This window comes from Parasteatoda tepidariorum, chromosome X1 (genome assembly GCF_043381705.1).
Source record: "Parasteatoda tepidariorum isolate YZ-2023 chromosome X1, CAS_Ptep_4.0, whole genome shotgun sequence".
Classification (NCBI taxonomy): domain Eukaryota; kingdom Metazoa; phylum Arthropoda; class Arachnida; order Araneae; family Theridiidae; genus Parasteatoda; species Parasteatoda tepidariorum.
The window spans coordinates 56788541-56812311 of record NC_092214.1 but is presented as its reverse complement, the minus strand read 5'-3'; the positions used below and the strand labels follow the sequence as shown (position 1 = coordinate 56812311).

Here is a 23771-nt window from a genome sequence, read left to right as displayed (position 1 = left end):
TTAGAATGTTGATAAATAATAAAGTGAATATAAAGGCCTGCTATAACTGAATGGTCCAGAAAAAAACAAAAAAACATATAGTACAGTTTTTAGTGGCAAAAAGAGATTTCACTGTTCCTTTACTCAGAGGTAGGTGGATACTTTATTTACCCCACACTAGAGCTGCACAATGGGCTATTCCTTAATCAAAGTGTTGCCTAGATGACAAGAGTTATAGTTTTTTAATTACTTCTAATCATTTTATTAACAACAGCGATAGATTTATTGGAGATTAGATTATTTACTTATCCTGTTGTCGGTATATCTATGATAATATAACTACAGAGGGTGGACAAAATAATGGAAACACTTCTTATATTGATACATTTTTCATACTTCTCAATGAAGTTTGAAGCTTTTAGAGAGGTTTGAGTGACCAACAATAAATTACAAATGAAAATAGTGTTTTTGAACACCCATTGCCAAAAAATGTAAGAAAAAATTTGTAACTTGTAACAATTATTTTGGTAATTATTATATGCGATAACTGCGCTAAATTTATAAACCTAGTTTTGATATATATGGACTTTTAAAAAAACTATTTTTTTTTACTTACATTTTTTTGCTATAACTTTCAAAATATTTTATAAAATTAAATAAAATTTTTGGAGCAATTTAAAATTACGCAAGATATGAGTAATTAAAGTAGTTCTTTACTTTTATACTATGCATGTGTCAAAAGAATTTAAATTTTTTTTCTCTCCATAATTTTGTAGAGAATCCTGTTTGACAACTAATAAAAAAGTCCAATTTGAATATCTTAAAAATTTAAAAACAGGGTGCGTAGCCAGATTTTTCCACAAAAAATAAGCACCTTTTAAGTACTTTTTAAACACTCAAAAAATGTTTTTTAATCACTTCCCCCCCCCCAAAAAAAATTATAATTAGGACTTGTGCAGTAATAAAAATATTTTTTTTCTATCTATAAGCATAAAATATGATTTATAAACATAAAATATTAAATTCAAAAACATTTTCAAAAACTTTAAATAATCATGATAAAACAATTAGTTTTTTATAAATATAAAAGAGAAAATTGTGAAAATCGTGCATTTTTTGTCATTTAGAACAACAACGATATGGCAAGAATTTTTTTTTTCAAAGATAGAAAATTAAGTATTTACAAACCCTGAATAAAAAAAGCACCCTTAAGGGCTTTTAAAATACCTAAATCAAAAATAAGCGCTTTTTAAAAACGCTATGCACCCTGTTAAAGCAATTTTCAAAGTACTTTTTGTACTTTTAATAAACTTAGAATAAGGGGTTTTCTACAAATATTATTTTGTATAAGACAAAATTAAATAACAAATGATAATTCCTTATAATAAACGTTTATTAAATCAAAATAGGATTGTATAAGAAAACAGGCAAAAGATGCTTTTATAGGAGATGATCCCCAACAACGCTAGTGTCATTTTGAATAAATCTTGCTTAATAATACAAAATAAAATTTGTGGAAAACCACTCATCATTTTGAGCTGTCTTTTAAAAAGTATGAAAACTATTTAGAAAATTGCTTGAAACTTCTTAAATTTTTAAGATATTCAAATCAGACTTTTTTTTACTAGTTGCCAAATAAGATTCTCTACAAAATTATAAGAAAAAATTTTCAAATCTTTCCTGGGCATGCACAGTATAAAAGAACTACTTTAATTACTCATCTATTGCACAGTTTTATGCAAATATTTTTAAATTTTTAAAGCTCCAAAAAAGTTATAGCAAAAAAATGTACGGCAAAAAAAATTAGTTTATAAAATTTTCCATAAATATCAAAGCTAGGTTTACGAAATTTTTTTGAAATTATCGCATATAATAACCAAAATAGCTGTTACAAACTTATTCCCATATTTTTTAGCATAGGGTGTTAAAAAACATTATTTGCCATTTGTCACTTATTGTCGGTCTCTCAAATATCTAAAAGCTTTCAAACTTCATTTATAAGTATGAGAAATCACATGATATTAAACAGTTCTGAAGTTATAAAATGATTCTCTAATTATTTCTTAAATATAAAAAAATGTATTTGCGATCGAAATGGGAAGCAAGTGGTGTAGAGCAAACTCTCTACCTATGGCAACACTTTGCATGTTTTCATCATGTGTGTGTTTAGAGTCATAGGAGAAGGAAGTACGTTAGTTTCTATCTTGATTTTCAAATAGAATAAAAACTTTTAAGTTAGGAAACTATATGGAATTGAAAACTACATTAAACATTGTTCCAAAAGAAAGCATTGAGAAAATTTTAAAAAATATTTGTGACAAATAAACATAAAGGGGGGAAATATCACAGTATATTCCTATACAACTGAGAAGAGGAGGAGAGGGAAGTGTCAAGCCATAGAACCGGTCTTCTCAGCAGATAACATATTCGAGAGCAAATTAGTAGATAAGTGTTCCCATTATTTTGTCCAACCCCCGTAACTCTTACTGGAAAACTTCCTCACAACTGTTCACTTTAGACTGTGCCTACTAGAAACAGCCATCATTTAACAATAAATATCTTCATTTGGTCCAGCTTCTGCAAATAAAAACTGTACCTTTAGTGCACTGTTCTATTTTGGATATATTCAATTTCAGAATGACTGTATATTAACTTGTTTGTGCAAAGTGGTTAATTAGTTATACACAATCTGTGTAGTATTCTTCCAACTGTTCTCTATAAACTTTTAATGCTACATAGGTGCCACTTTTCACTTAGAACAAATTTAGTCCTTACAAACAAATATAGCAAAAAAGAAAGTCTAAGCAAGCTAAAAGCACCAATACAACATGACTGCTTTGTGCAATATTTTAAACAGTGAATGAATAAAACTAGGATTTATTCTTACTCCAGGCATAGAAACTTAGTTTTCATCTTTTCAAAATACTGCAAACAGCCCATTCTATGAAACAGTTTATACCTAATATCTGATTCAGGTTATGTTGCTTCAGTCTATAACCATGTATTTTGTCATAATTAGGTGGAAACAAATTTTTTTTTTATGTTAGTCAAAAATAATATTGGTCACAAACAAAAAAGAAAGTGACAACTACAAAATTCTGGCGTGATATGTTTCGTCAGGTCAATTCTCATTCTTTTTAAAACTGAAAAAGTATAATTCAATGAAGATATGTCAGCATCGAAGAAATGTCAGTGGTTTATTCTATTGTTAAAGCTTAAATTGGGCAGCAGTACTGCAGAAAAAATATGATTGGCATATGGAACAACATCGGTCAGTAGTTAAGCCCTTTTTTCTATGTGAATACAAATCAGCATTATAACTCCATATTTGCAAGGGTGTTGGATAAATATGCTATATTAGTATTTGAGAAAAAACTGTAGGGTAACTCCGAAATTTTTTTTCGAGCAGAGCAAATAGTTTCGTAGTCAACTTTTACCCAATAAAACAAAGCCCATAAATTTTTAATGGAGGCTTTATGTTACTTTTATATTCCACAGACTTTGCATGATTACTAGTTTGCAAAATCAAGATGTCATACAGATAATAATGAAATTGCTTGCTTTCAATTTTGCTTGGATTTGCTTTGCTTACGAATTGCTTGGATTTGTTAACTGGTAACTCAATGGCAACAGATTTTATTATTTCGAATAAAATTCATAATTAAGGAATAATTTTTAATGCTAGACACACAATATTTTTTATTTATTCCAAAATCTATCATTTAAATAGTGGTTTGTCTATGCTTGACTTATCTTTCACAATGACAAGAAATTACATAGTTAATTGGTACATTTTTAATAATAAGTTCATCCTTGTCAATACGAGGAGTGGCTATTAAATAACAAGACAATAGGTGTAAAATATTATATTTTGAATTCATACCTTTTAAGTTATTCTCACCTTTAATATACACCCTTCCAGACGACTTTCAATTGTTTGAAATAATGCTCAGCCTTTACCATGAGCTAATGTGAATGGAATGAAGATTACCAGCTGGGAAAGTTTGGTTCCCCCCTAACATTCAACACTATACCTGACTGCTAGGAAAAAGAAATTCCACTTTGACAAGGTTTTCCTGTTCTAAGAGTCTGACTACAAATCAACCAATCACACAATTTAATTATTATTTACTTTCTTTAATGTGACAACATTCGCTTTAATAAAATGAAACTGAATGTGTTTATAAGATTACAAAATAAACTTGTATTTTTGATACATTTTGAGCTATCTATTGTTTTTAATGTTATTTACTTTCACTACATTAAAAATAATGTTGCAAATACTTTATAATGAACTATTTTTTTAACAAAGTTTTGATATCATTTTAAATTTAATTCATATGACAAAACCATTTTTCTTTATTAAATTATTGATATTTCTAACAAAAAATGTGACTTTTAAAATATTGCATACATTACAATACATAAGGTAAAGGCAATTTTATACATGAGTACAGCTTCTAAAAAAATAAGTAATACAGCAAGAATATTTAATTTTCAATTAAATCATAACTTTAAATTGAATTCCAAAAAAGTTCGTTAGTTTTTGTTTATATTCTTACCTAATTACTTAAGAAATGTTTAAATAGTTATACAAAACTTTCACATAAACAAAAACGTTCACATAATATTGCATTATTTTATAAATTTGTTAAAAATAATTTCTCCGAATTTGTAATATTTTACTTATAAATCATTTTTATACAATACTTTTTTACAGTAAGTCTGTTTTCACAGCATATTTTAATGAAATAAAGGCAATATAAAATTATAATTACTCTTGCCACCATAATTTTCCTTTGAAAGTTTTAAATACTTTTTATGTAATGTATTGCTTGTAATAAATGCCATTGATTGTGATGCCATCTGTCAAAGAATAGTAGTACAAAAAACACTACAGTAGGGAACCGATTATCCGGAACGATCGGGGCATCGATATTCCGTATAACTGATTTTTCCGGTTTTCTGAATCGCTACAAAAAGCCGTTTTTTTTATTGTTAAACCCAACTAAAAAAAAATTTTGGAAATAATCTGAAAACGAAGAAAAAACGATGAAGTAATACACTAATGATTATTTCCAAAATGATGGTAAGGTAAACATCTTTCAAAATAGAAAAAAAAAATCCTAAAATCTTATGAGGAAATTTTTTTTTATTTTTAAAAATGGCGGGAAAACTAATCGAATCTTGTTCCGGTTTTTTGGTTTTCTGATTTCCGGATAACGGGTTCTGTACTGTATTAATTATGAAATGAGTTAAAAATCTATTAATAGCAAAGTATAAAAATGTTTGGGACTTCAGAAAGAGGTACTGATCAGGGATTATTTCTCATGTTATAGATATATTAACAATTATCTCAAAATGGAAGAGTAATTTATATTTCTTAGACTGTAGTTTCTCAGTTACATCTAAAAGGATTTTTTTGTTTACATAAAATAATAAAACAAAATATTTCTCATTCAAATATCATTTTGAAAGCCATTTAGATCTAGCAAAAACCCAGCTTCACATTTAGCTAGTAACAGTTTCCATGGGGAGGTGGTGCCAAAAAGAAATTTCCACTAAAATATGACATCAATCCCAGATGGAACTAGTTTCCAGGAAGCTCATGGTAGAGTTCCTCGAAGTCTTCCTCAATTAGCTCGTTTATGACTGTGATATTTCTATTGAAGCTTTGTTCTTTTTAAGATAAGACCTTTAAGACACCATTTTTACACACCGTTTATGCACATTAAAAAAATTAAGTATAACATTCTTTGTCAGTTTATGGTTCAAGCAATTGTACGAATAGTCAGATTTTTTATTTATTTATTTTTTTAACACGGAAGGGTGCTTTGGGCATAAATCCTTTTCAATGTCTCTTGGAAACACTTAAAAAGTTACGAATGTGATAAACATTTATTGCCAAACACCTTTTTGTAATATAAAATAATTTTTAATTGCGCTTTTCCAAGTTTCGTGAAAAATTCCATAATGATTAATTGCACTGTTATTACACACATAATTTTTCTGGCAAAACAAAACAGCAACTCTTATACAAACAATGGCCAAGCTGAGATTAAATTGTTTACAGACACGGGAAACACACTTTTGAAACAGAAAGCTTCATTCGTTAGTCTTTTGCATTTGATGAACGCCTAGTTTCTCGTAGAAGCATTAGTCTCCTAATTTAATAGCCACACCTCATAGTTAACTTTAATATTATTGTAATAAAAAAACAATTTGCTTACCTTTCAGGGGAAGATGAATCAGACTGGCCTTCACTTTGTTTAGGAGCAGTTTTTACTTTACCTGGAACAAAGGTTATATATAAAGTATTTCTGTTTATAAAAGTTTTTATAAAACTAATCAACTTAGGGCCCGATAAATTATGCAGACAGGTTGCAACCTAGAAAAACACTAAAATGTAAAAAAATGTGCTTTTCCTTTTCTTCCTTGTTTAATTTACAATGCTTCAGTTATGACAATAAAAATTTTAAGTTAATTAATATGCATATTCAGTATCAAATCGATTATTAACAGATTAAGCACGGGTGTAGAGTAATTTTTTTAGCAGCATATATAAATATTTCACACAATTGGTGGACTTTATGTGTCTAGATGTTTAACGTTATAATGTGGCACATAATACAGTCATGCCGTCTTATTGAATTCATGAGCTGAGGCACTCATTGATGCCACGCCCAGCCCAACCTGTTAAGATGAGGTTAATCCAGAACCTTAACATTACTTTGAATTTTGCCTTTATTTCATAAAAATTTAGCCATTACAGCTTACTGAACTAGACAGCATAGAGAGCACTTGTTATTCTTGTAAGTTTCGGAAATCTCTATAAGACCACCTTTGAATTCTAGAATTTGATTAATTCCAGGTTAGAACTTCAAGACATTCTTAGTATGCAGTATACTCAAGTTTTATAAATAGATCCCCCATTCCAAGAATATTTTTGAATACACAGTCACCATCAAGATTTAAATTTGCCATTAGTTCTTAAAAAATAAAAATTATGTGAATGTTCAGTGATTATGCAGACAGTAGCAAATTATCAATCTTCCCTCATTTGCAGGGCCCCAATTATTCTAGAACAAGAAAATATACATTATGCAGGTTTGTACGATTTTAAAAATATTCTTCAAGATGGTTTTTAAAATGCCTATAGAATAGCTTTAATAATAGTTTTTCAGCTAATTTTGAAGATAATGGATATAAAATTATCAGAGCTGAAAACATTTTAATTTTAGGATTTGAGATGTTGATAAAAGATGTTTTAAGAAAAAAAGGTTACCTTACAGATAGGAATCTATAAATATTTTAAGTTTCGAGAAAAAACAACCAGAAGAAAAAATTAATTTGCTGTGATATACAAATATGATTTTTTGTTGTTGATAAAAACAAGTTTTTTTAATTATCAAAAACAATAAAAACCCATCAAAATTTTATTTTAAAAACTAAATTATTTCATGAAGCTGTTTTATTATCCATTTCTTCTATTGCTTTAGTGAGCTAAATGATAAAAAACTTGTCATATTTAACATTGAACAAAAATATCCAACGGAAACAAATATACTATGTAGCAAATAAATCTAAAATTGGTATTTGTAATAGACTTAATAAACTTGGTATGAAGAGGTAACTACTCATATCTTTCTTTAAAAAGTTGGAGATAGTCCTTCAAAAGCACCATTCAGTGGGAGTTTTAAATTTTTTAAAAATTCTTGTTGGAATTAAAGTCATAAAAAGCTACACATTAAGGATGCTAAAAAAAATCATTATCAAGATCATTTACAGCAATGGATTAAAATAATAAAAAACCAGTTTATTTGACAGCTAGAACTGAATAGTTTAATCTTTTGTTAAGAACAGCCTTTTTTGCCTCATTAAATAAATAAACTAGTTATTGACTACTTTAAGGGTGGGGTCTGACACGTATATTAACCCTTGTCATTTGCCCTTTAAATAAGTAAAGCTAAATTTTTATTAAACCACCGAAGGAGATTAATCAAAATGGTACTGCAAACAGAGTATTCATTGATTTTTTGAAAAACTAACATAGGGAGTGTTTAAAACTGATTGTTTAATTAATTTATAATAAAAGATGTATTCATTGTTAATTCATTCCTTCTATCTAAATTTTTATAATTTGCGATTTTCTTTCTTGCTTTTACTCTGTGTGTGGAGGTGACTTTTATATATATATTATTCAATTTTTAGCTTTTTTTTCTCCGGTTTTTTTTAAGATATTTCAGAAATAAAAAATTTAACTTCAGAATAGAGAGAGTGACACTTCATGAAATTGAGACAATGTTGTAAATATTTTGAAATATAGAAATATGCTATAAAGCATCTTAAAACTACCATTTTCGTTTTTAAAAAAATATTTTGTACTAATTTGCAGGCTAAAATAAAATGATTGCCGTAGGTCAGACCGATTTGCATTAAAGGGTATGACGCAAATGTTAAAAATCCATTTTAGTTAAAGGTCTACCAAATACAAAGATGGAGCAAAGGTCTATTGAAGCTGAAACACACAGACTTTCTAGTACTTTTCTGTTAGCCAGAGTGCCAATCATGGATATCAATTTGAGTATTATATGTTTATATTTTATTTATAATTCCTTAAATTATAAATTGTGTAATATGATTAAAAAAATTTAAATGAACAAATAGTCGTATTATTATTATTTAAAAAAACAAACACTTATATTACATACATGAAGCATTGCAACTTTTCCTTTCTAAAAATTTATTGTTTAAAATACTCCAGTGGCTAGAATAGCTTGTTTTTCTACGGTAAGGAAAAAATGAGTAGAAAGTAAGCAAGAACAAAAAATTATTTCGAAAATTTTATTTAATTTAATAAACTAAGAATATGAAAATATATATATCTAAGGTGTTTCATAACATATGCATAGTTTCATATTCTTCTTGAAATTTATAAATGTTATTAAAACCACACATATCAGATGACCTCTCTTAGTGCATTAGTCGAAGCAATTAATATGTGAGAGGGAAAAAAATGCTGTCAAAATCTAATGAATCTACTCAGAAAGGCAGGATAAAAAATATTAAAACCTCAAAACCAGTTTGATTGCCAGAGGAAACAGAAAATATGTGAACTGTGATAATTATAAACACGTCAAAATTTAATCAATTTAAATTAAAAATAAATATAATTTTTAATAATTAAACTCCTTTTTACCTCAGTCAGTCAAACTGGTTTTAGTGCTTTCAGCCCTGATTCCTCAGTTGTGATTTGCTAGATTTTGATACTGTATCTTTTTTTCATTGCTTGAACATTATTACTTAAACAATGGATAAAATGAACATTGTTTCTTAAAGTAGTAGGATTTAATTAGTTTCTAAACAGAGTAACTATCTGAAATTCCAAGTAAAAGAAATGTTTAAAACATTTATTTGTATTTGAATTGTAATAGGAAAAATCTCGCTGAACTCGAAGTCTTACTCTCATATAAAAAGTTTCGTAAATCAGTTAAATTTAACAACCTTTATTTGATTTTTAGAGAAATATTAAAATTATTTTTAAATAATCAATTACTTTAAATGAATTTCTTTAATATGACCACAGAGAAAAATTTTAAAAATTTACATACTTTAATTATTATTAGTAAATGATAAGTATTATTTAATCTATGTATTCCTAGATTTAGACAGATAAGACTTTATGATAATTTGCATGACAAGATAGGAAATATCAAAATATTCATTCTATTTCTTTAAATAATTTTTTTTTAGATTCTTAAATATACTTTAGAGTAAGATTTTACTCAAGAAAATAGAAAAAATTATCTCTGAGGTCTCTTGTGACATCTATAAAAAATGAATGCATATTTTTAAAAAACAGTTTATATTTTTAAAAAAAATGGCTTAAAATTATCATGAATACTGTCATTTCTTACATTTTAATGAACAGGTAGTATTCAGGATAAAAATAAGCTGATATTATTAAATGGAATCAAATAAAAAGCAAACAGAAAAAAAATACAGGGTATACACATTAAACCCTAAGATAAAAAGAAGCCCTGAGAATACAAAATTATGTTTATACAGGATGAGTCATTATAGTAGTTTTAAAATTAGAGGGGAAGTAAAGCAAACCATAAGAATTATAACACACAGTCAGAAATGTCAACCTACAGCTTTTGAACCAGTTCTCTCATTTATCTAAATTATCTTATTGTTTGTCCTACCAAATATTTATTGTCAAAAATTGCATTCAAATAGGTATAAGTCAAGAAATAACTATTTTATTATAATTTGAATTAAAAACCTAATTGATGAGTTCTGCAGGTTAGTTGCCAAAACAATAAACAGCTATTCATGGGGATAGTATACTGGACAATAGTTCTTAGAAAACATTAAACTGCCAGTTTAAATGTGCATGTACAACTACTCCGTTAAAGGGAAGCACCTCCAGCGGCAAACGATGACATTTCAGGCAATGGGTCGCAAAGTAATTCTAAAACTTAATGATTATTCCAACCTCTCACTCAAATTTGCAACTGGTGAACTGAATTACCCTGAATATATCTATACAATTGCTTGGTTTTAAACTAATGTAAGATTTCATTGAAATATAAATGGTAAACATATTTTTTTATTTGTACAACATATTCAAAAATACTTTTGTAACATTTATGAAAATAAGCAAAAAATTAGATTGAATTACCTTTAACAGAAGCTCTAGCTTTTGGCCGTTCTTGCAATTCTATGTCTCCACCATAATCATCTATAAGCACAAAATATATTCATTACTAAGTTTAATACATTAAATACAAAATTGAGTAAGATGCTAAATTAGATTTTTATTAACAAGATAAAAGCCAATAAAGAATGTTTATATGCAATCAAGTGTTATAATTTATTAAAACACATAAGCAGGTTTGTTTAAATGATCTACTAAATAATGGTCAATATTGTGTCTTGCTTGTTACAAATTGAATTTTTGCCCGAGAAGTAGATAATACTTCCCATTTATGTTTTGGGATAGTCTTCTTTCAGATAGGCATAAGCTCTGAACTAGTTTGTTAAATTTATGCAACATTAATATTAAATCATGATAACTTAACTGTAAAATTAAGTAGAAACTAATTAAATAATAATATCCCATAGAAATTTAAATAAATTAAATAATACTCAATATAAATATATTGGCAAGTATATTTAATGTGTTTTACATATGATGATTTAATTACAGATCCGTTAAAGATTAGAAAATTTTTAATCAATTCAATTAAAAAAAATACATATTTTTGAAACTTTGAAGGATTAATATCCTTATAAAATTCAGATAAAAGTGTTCTCCTTAGTCATAAGTCTTCCACAATAGTATTAGTTTTATCAGGAAATGAAAATAAGTTTACAGCTGAATTGAAAAAACAACTCATTATTGAATTTCAAAATTATTAAAGTTCTTACTAGTAAAAAAAAAATAAATATAATAATTAATCATGTGAATCACCTTGATACAAATTTCACAGAATAATAAATAAAATATAGTACAACATTGTATTGAATAAGTAAATTAACAAAATATTAATTGTCCCTACTCATAACAGAACTCTGAAAATCTTATGCTTTCTTCTAGGATCAGAGTTACACGTATCTCTAGCCAGATTTTGGACAGGGACAATTCTCACCAAAAACTGAAAACAAAATAAAACTGAATGAAGGAGACAGAGTGAAAAATAAATATAAACCTAACCACTTTTACTCAATGCATGATCTGGATTAGGACAAATGTAAAATGGCACAGGAATCAAAATTAACTACACTATGACTAATCACCATAATCCTCAGAGATTACATCAAGTAGATAACAAAATTAAATAGTGTGAGAAACTATGCCTCTTTCAAAGAATTAAGAAACAAAAAAAGAAGAAAAAGTCATTAGGGATTCTCAGGCATAATAATTTTTTGAAAGGGCGCCCCTTTATGTATTACACACAAAATGATGGTAAAAAAGTGCAAGAAAGGGCCATCATATAAGAATACAAAGTTAAAAGTATTAATTAAATAATTAGTTTTATCTAATGTAAGTACGTTATTAATAAATTTAGTCAAGAAAAAACAAACAAATTAGCTCATATTAAGGTGTCTCATATTTCTCATAGAGCGAGTCTATTTTAAATTCCTATTTTTTTATTTAATTCTTGTTTACTTTTTCATTATTTGCCTAAGCAATTGTATCTTTTTTCTGGCAGAATATTTTCAAAAAATGTTGAGTTGTTCAATTTTTCAACACCAGCCGACCAGATGGCCGAGCGGTTAGCGCGCCTGACTGCAAAGCCAATGGCTGCGGGTTCGAATCCCGCTCTGGGCATGGATGTTTCTCTCTGTTGTGTGAACGTGGCCCACCCTATGAACGGGTTTGTGGCAGTGTGACATGGGTAATGTTGCTCGCCTCCGTGACTTTGGTTCACAGACGCCCACTGGGTAACGCAAAATGAGTATCAATTCCAGCATCTTCTTAGGCGAAGAATAAAGTTCAGTGCCTGCCATTTGAAAAAAAATTTTTTTTTCAACACCAGTAAGAATAAAAATGTATTTAAATACATCTGAAAATATAATATTAAGCTACTAATTCGCAAATTTAAATTCAATATTTTTATATTACAAATAGTGTCCCCAAATTCAACAAGATTTAAGTTTAGCACTATTTGTGCTGACATTATATATATATACAGGGTGGTGCCAAATTTATGATACAAACTTTAAGGGTAGATACAGGACATTGTAACAATAATTTATTATATAGAAATGTGTGCGCGCAAGTGAGGCCGCTTTATTTTGAGGAAATTTGTCTTCTAAAATGCTTTGAAACGGGACGTTATAAGTCATTTTTCAATACTAACGCAAGGCGCGATATGGAACCTTAATATTGTCCCATAATATTTTAAATGCACCACGTATTATTTTCCTTTGGAATGGTGAGGCACAAATAGGGGAAATAAAATAAAAGATAAATGAAGTTATTGGTTGGTCGCGTTGATAGCAGATGGCAGTAGATGTCTAGCCACCGTTGCACATGACGCGTCTCAGTAGCAATTTGAAATTGTGCTGATGTCTACGATGGGAGACTCCACATATGCCAAAAAAGCAGACATCCATTATATGTATGGCCATGCAAATGGTAACGGTAGAGCTGCACCACGAATGCATCACGCCCAATTCCCTGATTGACGAATGCCGGATTACAGAATTTTTCAACATCAACTTCGTGAAACAGGTTCGTTCCATGTCACCAGACATGAAGCTGGTCGACGAAGAGCTGTATGCAGTCCAAGCCTGAAAGAAAGCATCGTGAACGTTGTGGCTAATAGACTCGAGCTATGTACAAGAGCTGTTGCACATAAGGTAGGTGTGAGTCATCAGACCGTTTGTAGAGTGTTAAATGAAAATCGCTTACACCCCTTTCATTTTCAGCGAGTACAAGCTTTGAATCAGGCAGACCATCCTCTCTGCCTAAACTTCTGTCAGTGGGTGGTACAGCAATGGGCGCAGCAGTCGGACTTCATAGCTCATGTGCTATTTACAGATGAGGAGACATTTACACATGAGGGTGTCTTTAATGAGCATAATTACAGTGTGTGGGCAAGCGAGAATCAACATGTAACGCGACTACATGCATATCAACAACAATTCAGAGTGGGCAGGTATTGTCAACGAATTTTTGATTGGGCCATACTTACTACCAACGTGACTTAATAGCAAACGTTATCTTATTTTTTTTGGTACAGGTGTTACCAGAATCACTGCAGGATGTTCCGATCGCCATTCGTAACATGTGGTTTCAGCATGATGGAGCGCCAACCCACTTCAGCACTGATATGCGTACTTACCTGAACGGCACGTTTGGGGAGCGATGGATTGGGCATAGTAGGCCACGCGATCTCCTGATTTATCGAGCCTTGATTTCTTTTTTGTGGGGACATTTGAAGAATATTGTTTAGGTGACTTCACTTGACTCAGGTGAGGATCTCATTACACGAATATCCAGAGCTGCTGCACAAGTGCGTGAAACACCTAGCATCTCTGAACATGTATGCCAATCGCTCCACTTACTGGTGGAAGCAATTTTGAACAATTATTGTAAACATTACACTTGTCAACAACACCTTCAATGAACATTTTGTCTTTCTTTTTGTCTCTTATTTTTTGTGTTTGCGCCTCAGCGCATCACTTTCGCCCATGCATTTCAATACAATAAATTATTGATACAAAGTCCTGTATCTACCCTTAAAGTTTGTACCATGAATTTGGGATAGTTCAGAACAAAAAATAATTTAAAAAAAAACTGATTTTAGAAGGGGCCTTTTGAATAGCAGTGGTCCTGAACTGCAACCACAGAGACCATGTCTAAATTCATCCCTGTTCTCAAAAAAGAAATTTTAAATCCAGAGAAGAAATTAATCTACCTGCTCCACTGTCCGGTACAGACTGAGCCCATGATTGAGAAAAGCCACTCTCTACAAGATCATCTGGATCATAATCTCTTAGATCCCTATTGAGAAAAATAAAAAGCTTAATTAATTATCATTGCAGTACTTATACACACATCTAATAGGGATTACCAAAATAAGTAAAGAAAAATAAATCACAGATCTATAGAAAATTACTGCCTCTCAAATTATTAATATAAGGGTTTGCTTCATAAAAAAAGGTACAACCCAAATTGTGTAATTTGAGTTAACAGTAAAAAAATGGTGCGACGTATGGAGTGGCAGAAGTCGAATTCTTGGCCATAGATGGCGCCACTGAAAAACAAGAAACGCACACTCTGCCTTAAATTTGCTCGGTTTCACCAAGCAGGCTTGCCCGTGTGGCATTAGAATCAACCAACCAGACATTAAATTTACTTACATGAAATTACACTGGCCACATCTTCTAGTGCATCTCTTCGGCTTTAGGCATACATTTTGTTTAACAATTTTGATTTTCTTATTCAACATACATGTTTTTCACTAACCATGTATGTACAATATAGTATGTTTATGTAACCTTACTTGCACTTTTTTCAAGTTGTTTAACTTGATACAATAGCACAAAGTTCATCTGTTCTTTACTTAAATTTTTCTAGCTTAACAGAAAGTGGGACCTAAGGCAAATTTTATATGTGGGGCCATATATACATTATATACAAACAATAGTGTAACACAAAAAAATAAAGCAATAGAGACTGTAACTTTTAAGTTTTATTTTATACATCTTTTAATTTATAACTTTAATAGCATAACAGATCAATGAAAAATTATGCGTAGTTTAAACAGGGCCGTAACTCACACTGGGAAAACAAATTCCCTGCATATATTTTACATGATATATTATAATAGTATGCACTTCCAGAATACATTGTTACTATACACTGCAATATTTCATTTGGAATATACTTTTTTATTCAATAAGTATGGATGGTGCTTTCAAATTCTGATGAGTTTGAAGTGAAAATTTGTTTTAGTTTTTTAGAGATATATTGTTTAAAAAGGTGACATGCTTGCTAGATTTTGAATAACTCGCTTTTTTGGCAGTCTTGATATGGCCTCTTTCCATAAGTTTATAACTGTTTGTTCTTGTTGCAAGCTGTGCACCATCTTACGTTAGTGTTAACACTTTTAGCATTGTAAACACCAGCATTGTTAGCATTGTAAGCACAAGTAATAAGTAATCAAATACATTGTTTGCAAGAATCTCAAAACACAATGATGCTAAATGGCTTTAAAATACAATGGAAACAGTAACCCGGAAATTTAGGCGGTACCGAGCTTGCAGCGTTCCCTAGTGTAGAAAACACCATCCATTGGAACTTACTTTTTGATAGAAGTTATGTCACATACTACACATTGTAAAAAATAAAATTCACTGGGTAAAAGTTTAACAAATACATTTCATAATACACAAATATATAAATCATACAAAAAGAAAAGTTTTGCATGAAAACCAGACAAAATTAAAGCTTAACTTTTAAAAAAATAGTATTATTAAACTGTGAATTGGGTTATTTAAGAATTTAGATTAAATCTAATAAGATAAAATTACTATTTAATAGATAAAATTTAAGAAAAAGTTGAAATAAAAAATAATTAAGTAAACAATTTTCAAAAATTATGAACTAATATATATTCTTATTGAATAAACCTAAGAAAATATAACAATATTGCAACAAAATTTTTACATGAAATAATAAAAATAGATGAGAGTAAAACTTATTTACTTTGAACCTGATCAGTTATTTATTGATACAGTGAATTTTGATATTGGTTATTTTCCCGGCTTTCTGCAAGATTTTTCCAGGTTTGGTTTAACGTAACCTGAGCAGACTTTTGCACAGGTTACCTTAAACGAGAAATGTGATTTCTTAGTAGTCCGAGCGTTGCAACAACTTTCTTATTTCCTCCCTGAGCATTTTTTTAGCCTGAAGATTATGATGTCTTTCCAACACCCGTTACACAGTTTTTTTTTGTTCTCTAAGACTACTAAAGTGATCTGTGCAGAGGCTTTTTTTTCCTCCAATGTGGGCTATTTTAGCAATTTTATGAGATTTTTTTACCTAACTACAGGCCTTTCTTTCACTTGTAAACATCTTGTAAATGGACACTTAATGTACTAATATCGTCATATAAGCGGCAGGGTACTTTCAATTACTCGGTTCAACCTTGCGTAATATGGCGGGAAATCATTGATATTATTTTTATCATTCTTATGATTATCATATGTAGAAATAATTAAATTAAAAAATAATTACATATTTCTCATTTTTAAAATTAATTATTATTACAGTTATGCTTGGTGGGAAGTAAACTTAATATTATTCCAGACTGTTAAGGACAAAGTCAAAATTACTGTGAAATTTTTAATTGCTCATAACTGAAATACAACAAGAGGTAAAAATGAGAACTGACTTATGTAATTTTTATTTTGATACGTTAGCATACATTTTCACTTTAAAAATTGTACTTTTAAACTTAGACCATACTTTTTATGTAATAAGAGCTAAAATCCTTAAAAGCTACTGACTGATCAAAATGACAAATCAATCACTAAGTATACAATACAATTAGGTAGGTAGCTAATAGAGTGATGCAGCTCTTTAAAAAATAGCTAATTTTTTTTTTCTCTTTCATTTAGCGTATAAAAATATTGTTTCAGCTTTATTTTTAGTAATTTCATTTCAAACTAACAAAGATTTTTATGTTTGAGTTGACATTTTTATTAAAACTAAAATATTTAGAAGACCTAATGTCCCAGAAATCATTTCACATGCATTAAGCTGGAATTCTTTTATACAATTCAAAAATATTTCATGAAAAATATTCAGGCAAAAAAAATTTACAAGTACAAAAAATTTTTGTAAGCAATTTATAAGAGTTAATCACTAGGGTTTGAAAGAAATTTACTACTTTTCCTTCATTTGATTTCAAACTAGGGTAAATTTGAAACATTTTATATTTGAGGTGTACTATATATTTGAGGTGGGCTAATTTTGAACAGGTACTTGCTTACAACGACTACCTTCGCCAAGAGAACATAGGGATTTTTAGTTGAAAAAAACTCTTAGTTGAAAACTCCTTCAATAATTTTTTTTCTTTCGCACATGCACAGTTCACTTGGCTGTCACCAAAATTTGTCGACTTTTTTAGCGCAGGTGCAAATACAGAAATCTTCTGAATGAATTGCTAACCATTCTTCTAAATAGAACCAAATTTGCTTCAATATAACAAAAAGTATGAGATATATTTCACAAATTCTTTTTGAATTGTAAATTAATTCTTCAATGATTACATAAACCATTATTTACACTAGTTGTCAGCTAATCATAAGAATGGGCAAAGGATTAAAAAATGGACTTTTCTTTTTATCAGTATTGATTACTAGCAAATATCTGAAGAAATCCCTGAACATTAAAAAAATTAATGACAGAAATACTTTTCAGCACAATTAAGTTTGCAGAAATATTTTTTAACGTTGAAACAGATTTAGAGATGAATATTTCTTAGATTTTAGCTTTCATGCATTATTATGAGTTTCGCAGAGGTGCAAAATAAATTAGTAAGCATTAACAAACAATATTTTTAGAAGGGAATTTACACGCATGTAATATAAATAAAAGTAATATTGAACGACATAATCGTACACGGATTTGAACTAATCAGGATGGCCAATTTATTTAAAGGAAAAAAAAAAAATGAAACGCTGCGAATAATTAGATATGTCTTACTTGTTAGATATTTCAAACTGTCTGGAGTCCCGCCACTGTACCATTAGTTGTATCAAGCTCAGAAGTGTGCAAGCCATCATTAATTAATTCAAAACTGAGAAAAATGTAAAAATTGTTTTCATCGCGGTCTCTTCACATTCTTTCTCCATAAACCTGTATTATGCCAAATGTTTAATGAAGACCAACCATGAAACCTAATTTCGAAAGCGTTAATATGTGAAATGAGAGCTAAATATAGGCCGATTTTGGACGAAGGTGATAGAGTCATGTTTAAATTAATCCTTGATTCAAAAATAGAACTAAAGAAAACTATCAAGGCAAAAAATGAATCTAATATATGCAAACAATTAGGCAATTATACAAGCATCAGTCTTATTGATAGAAAATAAATAAAGAAGAAGAATAACAACATAAGATGTATCTGCAAGCGAATATAAAAATATTAAATCATCAATTCTATAACACCAAGTTTGTCAAAATTATTTAAGTCTGATGGCACCATCTAGTGAGCAAAATAAGAAACATTTATCATGTGGCCAATATCTGTGAAAACATAATAAAAGTTAATATATCATTTTTCTCAAAATAGTAGTGATTTCTGTTATTTAATTATATTTAACGGAAGCCTTTAATGCTTTTTTTATATTTTAAGTGTTGTTCAAGACAGAAATAATATGAGTTTCCATTAAGAAATAGAAAATGAAACTAAACTTAGTTTTGGTTTCGTTTCAACCCAAATGACGAAATTTATTTATTCATTTTAAATAGCTAAAGCACTACATACTTGTAAATTAATTTAGAAGAATTACTTTATTTAAAGTTAACTAACTTTCATATCGATACGATTTGAGAAGAATTTAGAAGGGGAAAAATGAATTTTCAAATGAATGCCATAAACAGTTTCTGTCCTTTTGTTTACTAAAAGAATGTGAAATTTAGCAGTTAAGAAAAAAAAGGGGGGAAAAAAGAGCTGTATGTGGGGACGGGTGACATTTGTTTGAAAAAACGGATTGATTTTGATTTAGGAATTGTGCGTTTTTCTCTAGGCGGTTGTAACAAAACTAGTGAGCACTAGAATCGAACTTTTACAATTTACTTATCTCTAAATTGGGATACCATTTGCATCTCGCATCGGATCAATTGGGTAGCGGAGTTTACACTGATAAAGTCGAAAATCTCAAATGAATATGTTTCTAAGCGCCGATTCGTTTTGAAATAAATTAATATCACTTTTGAAACATAGAACATTAGGAATGCTTGGAAATTAAAATAAAAAAATGTTGCAAGCAGTATTAGTTGTAGTTCATTTACGTCGCACTAGAGCTGCACTATGGGCTATTGGCGACTGTCTGGGAAACATCCCCGAAGATGATCCGAAGACATGCCATCGCAATTTTGATCCTCTGCAGAGGGGATGTCACCCCGCTTCGGTAGCCTGACGACCTGCATGCAGAGTCGAGCACTTTACGGTAGAACAGTGTAACGAGGATCCATACCACACACCCTCAGTCCCTACGCAAACTGATCCAAGTGGTCACCACCCGCAGACTGGCCGCAGCCAGTGATGCTTGACTTCGGTGATCTGCTGGGAACCGTGTTTTAACGATCTGTCCACTGCGGGACCAAGTAATAGTAAGCATTTGTTCAAAAATTTAAAAACGCAAGTTTAGGATTAATCTGCCTATCAGCATATTCGAATATATTTCTTTTCAGACGAAAATATTGAGGTTTTTACATAGGATCAAGTTTATTTTAAGCAATAACTGTTTTTAGATTAAAAATTAAAATATTTATCAATTTTTTCAAAAAACAATAACAGTTAATAAAATGCACTAAATTACCCATAAAAATAAATGATTTTGTTGGTTCCAATTTTAAAAGGGGAGCGGATAATTTTTTTTCATTTACATGGAATGAAGAACAAGCTTGTTTTCGATTGATAGGCAATATGGGCGATAATAACGCAATCGCAATTTATAAAAAGTCGTATTTTTAAAATTCGATTTCTCAGGAGCTATTTAACCGATTTCGTTCAAATTTTGTAATTCGCCATGAAAAATTACATTCCTCAAAATTATGTAAAAAATTTCATACCTCACAACACAAAATAGTTCCGACAATTATTAAATAAAATTATAAAAAATAATTAATATTTACTAAAAGTTATTTTTTGCATGGAATTAACTTCATCAGATAAACGATTTTTATAATTATGTGTAAAATTTTTTCAATTCGATAAGAGAAGTTCTTCCGATATAGGTAAATGCGCTCTCCTGTCCACACTATGGGGACAATATTTCCTGAATGAGGTTACCCCCTATATTTTCGGGATCAGAAATCAGTATCAGTAGAAAAAAAAGGCATGTTTATTTAGAGAAAGTACGTTTTTATCTTTGATTTCGTAACTTAAAATGGCGTCCGCACTAATTAACTAGCATATCAGAGGTCATCCCTTCGAACCATTAAGATTGAGTCCTAGAGCGTGAAGATCCGATCATTAGATCAAAACTTATTCGAGGTAGTCCGTTTTTTTCTTCCACACTATACGCTAACATTGTTTTTTTTTTTAACATTGTTCCCTTGTCTTCTGCGCTGCTTTCAAGATTACAAGGCTACAGAAATAAAAATTAATATAATCGAAATCCGAAGCAAAACAGTGTAGAACAATGAATTAAAACGAAGAAGTGCTGGATAAACGGAAAACCTAAATTGATTTTTAAATCAAATGTTTAATTTGATTTCGAAACGAGAAATTCTATCAAGTACATTTAGATCGAAACTTTTTAAATTGTAAGGTGTGGAAATATTTACTTGATTTTCAACTATGCAATTTTAAGAGACAAAATCTATAATTTGATTAAATTTAATTAAATAATGTCCCCTTGCCGTCAGGCTAATCGTGGGAGGTTTTCGTGGCTCTCCTCTCCGTGTAACGCAAATGCGGTTTAGTTCCACCAAAAAGTACTCCACGATGGCAAATTCCTCCCAATACTTGATCCAGAAGTTTCCTTATCTTCTGGATTGGGTTCAAAATTACAAGGCAAGAGAGTTGAACATTAGTTGTTGTAAAGCGCGCACTTTGAGTAGTCAGTATCTCCTCGGATGCCCCCTACAAGGGCGGGACGGGGTTAAACTACGCTTAATTAGTAGTCATAAACCTGAAATTGGGTCGCCTGTTCAACGATGGTTATAAAATCTCTCAAAATAATCGATTCGAACAAGATTAAAATTAAGCATCGAAAGCCTACGATATACTACTTCATATCTATTAACACCTATATTAATTCTCTCGTAAATGCCCTCTTCATTAAAGTCTTAAGACTCTCTACATAGGAGTTATAGGGTACGATATCTAAGAAAATAGTATTGCTAGGAAACTTTGAATAGGCAAAACAGAATAAATTTTACAGTTTGCAACCGAAGCAGCGGCTGCCACCAAATCTGTTTGAATGTCTTGACAATGACTATCTTAAATATGATATAAAAATTCGTATACCATACAATTCAAAACTTTTTTGATTATTAATAAGAAAACAAACTTGTTACTCGTAGAATTATCTTTGGAAAAACAAATTTTATAATTGTATACAAAAAGTGTTCGATTCGCTTTAAAAAAACTCTCTCTCACTTAAAAAAAAAAAAAAAAAATCTCTTTCATTAAAAATTTCTCGAGATATGGCTAAATACGTAAAAGGAAAACTAACATTAAGATGCCCAAACTTCAGACCGCTCTCCGGAAATTATTGGGACCATAGTTCCCAGATTACGGCTACGCCCATATTATGATGGTAAGGAATCCAAATCCATCGAAAAAGAAGTATGTTTATTTAGAAAAAGAACGTTTTTGTGCCTGATTTCGCAGTTAAAAAATATCGCATGCACCAATTAACAAGCATAGTTAAGGTCACATTTTTAAACCATTAAGATTGAGTCCTAGTACGTGAAGATTCCGTCCAAAAACCGATCATATTAAATAAATAAATAAGTAAATGAATAAATAAATAAATAAATAAAAACTTTTTTCATCAAATCCAGAAACCTATCTTTAAAATTTATTGTAAAAATTAATTTGTTAATTAAAATTATTATTAATTATTATTATTTTTTAAAATTTATTAATAATATCTTTATCAGCATATATTTTAGTATTTAAACTAACTTGTGTAAATTGACTTACAGAAGTTTTAATTGGTAAATGTGATTCAAAATCAGTTTGAGTTTGTTTACATTGAAACTGATTAGTTTCCTCCTCATCTCCAGAGGGATTTTCAATTACTAAAGAATTTTTAAAAAAATTGAAATCGCACAAACAAGTTAAGATGTGTTTGGCAATTTCATCTTTATTTCCCTCACTGGAAATACTTAGAATGTCTGAAATTTTGACTAAGTCCGAAAAATTGAAAGTATTACACATTTCTTTCAGTTTGTTTGAAAATTCTTCATCGTTAGGTTCAAAAGAAAATTCTGAGAAATTTAGAATTTTGTTACGGTTTAATCTAGAAAAATCATTTGGAAACAAAAGTTTAAATAATAACTTAATTTTGTTTGCCGTCGCTAATTTAATTGACGTTTGAATCATATTTATTTCCTTTAAGAACATTTTAAATACACGATAAATAAGAATATTATATCATAATTTTTTTAAAAAAAGAAAAGCAATATAAGCACAAGAAATGCAATCTATCTCTTAATAATATTCTATTCAATTATTCATAATAAAAAGTTTAGAGCAAGGCTCAAATCTAATTTCAATAAAATATTTACAACATACTCGCCAACGTCGACCTTCATCAATTTCGTTGAAGAGAAAAAAAAAATATATATAATTTTTTTTATTTTTCTTTCGCGCACTTAAATCGTAGCAATTCATGAATATTCATGATTAAGATTCGCGCACATTCACTTTTGTTTTCACAACTTGAGCAGTAAGAATTGTAGTCTCACTCGGTGTCGAATCACTACCATGGATGATGTTTCTTCCAACTTTGAGGCACTAATCTTAGACATCAAACGTTTTCATGGCTGTGACAAGAAGCTCTATCCAACTTCAACATTCCAACTAGCGATAAGGTATAGGTACTTGAAAAAACAACCTCATCCTTCCTTTCCTTCGATGCTTTTTTCACTGCAGCAATTTTTCTCCCCCGGGGGTGATGGAATGGGGAAAATTTCCACGAAACAGTCAGCCTCCGTTACGCTTAGTTCCAGAGGTAGAAAAGCGTACGTTTCCTCCGCTAAGGAATAATCCTGGCGTCTTATAACAGGGCTACATCTCTGTTATGATTGGTGTATTTATATTAAGAAATGCAGTTGAAAGCCATGATACGTTATAAAAAGCTTTATTTAAAGATAGCTGGTGGTTACAACAGTTCACATCTCCACTCCACACAGGAGGGGGTGTGGACAAATCTCCAGATGGTTATTGGAACATGTTATTCAGCAAGAGACATGCGAAAACGTTCGCTCTCACATTAAATACTACAGATATTGGTGTACTTAGGTCCCAGTCGCACATGCCTTTGTAACTCTACGCACTATGGAAAATCATTTAATGCTTCCT

The 23771-nt window shown here is 29.9% G+C and overlaps 1 protein-coding gene across 6 annotated transcripts in view; it reads right to left on the bottom strand.

Moving 5' to 3' along the window:
* The window catches only part of LOC107448943 (uncharacterized), a 121389-nt gene that overhangs the window by 5175 nt on the left and 92443 nt on the right, over positions 1 to 23771 (bottom strand). For 4 of the 6 annotated variants that reach the window (XM_071187895.1, XM_071187896.1, XM_016064314.3 and 1 more), the window contains 3 exons: positions 14415 to 14500; positions 10667 to 10726; positions 6210 to 6270 (listed from right to left, as the gene is read on the bottom strand). In XM_071187895.1, coding sequence (XP_071043996.1) covers positions 6210 to 6270; positions 10667 to 10726; positions 14415 to 14500 — 207 coding nt within the window. Of the gene's footprint in view, positions 1 to 6209; positions 6271 to 10666; positions 10727 to 11546; positions 11643 to 14414; positions 14501 to 18211; positions 18667 to 23771 lie in introns of those variants that run through there. The other 2 variants (XM_016064317.3, XM_016064318.3) reach the window with 2 other exon arrangements.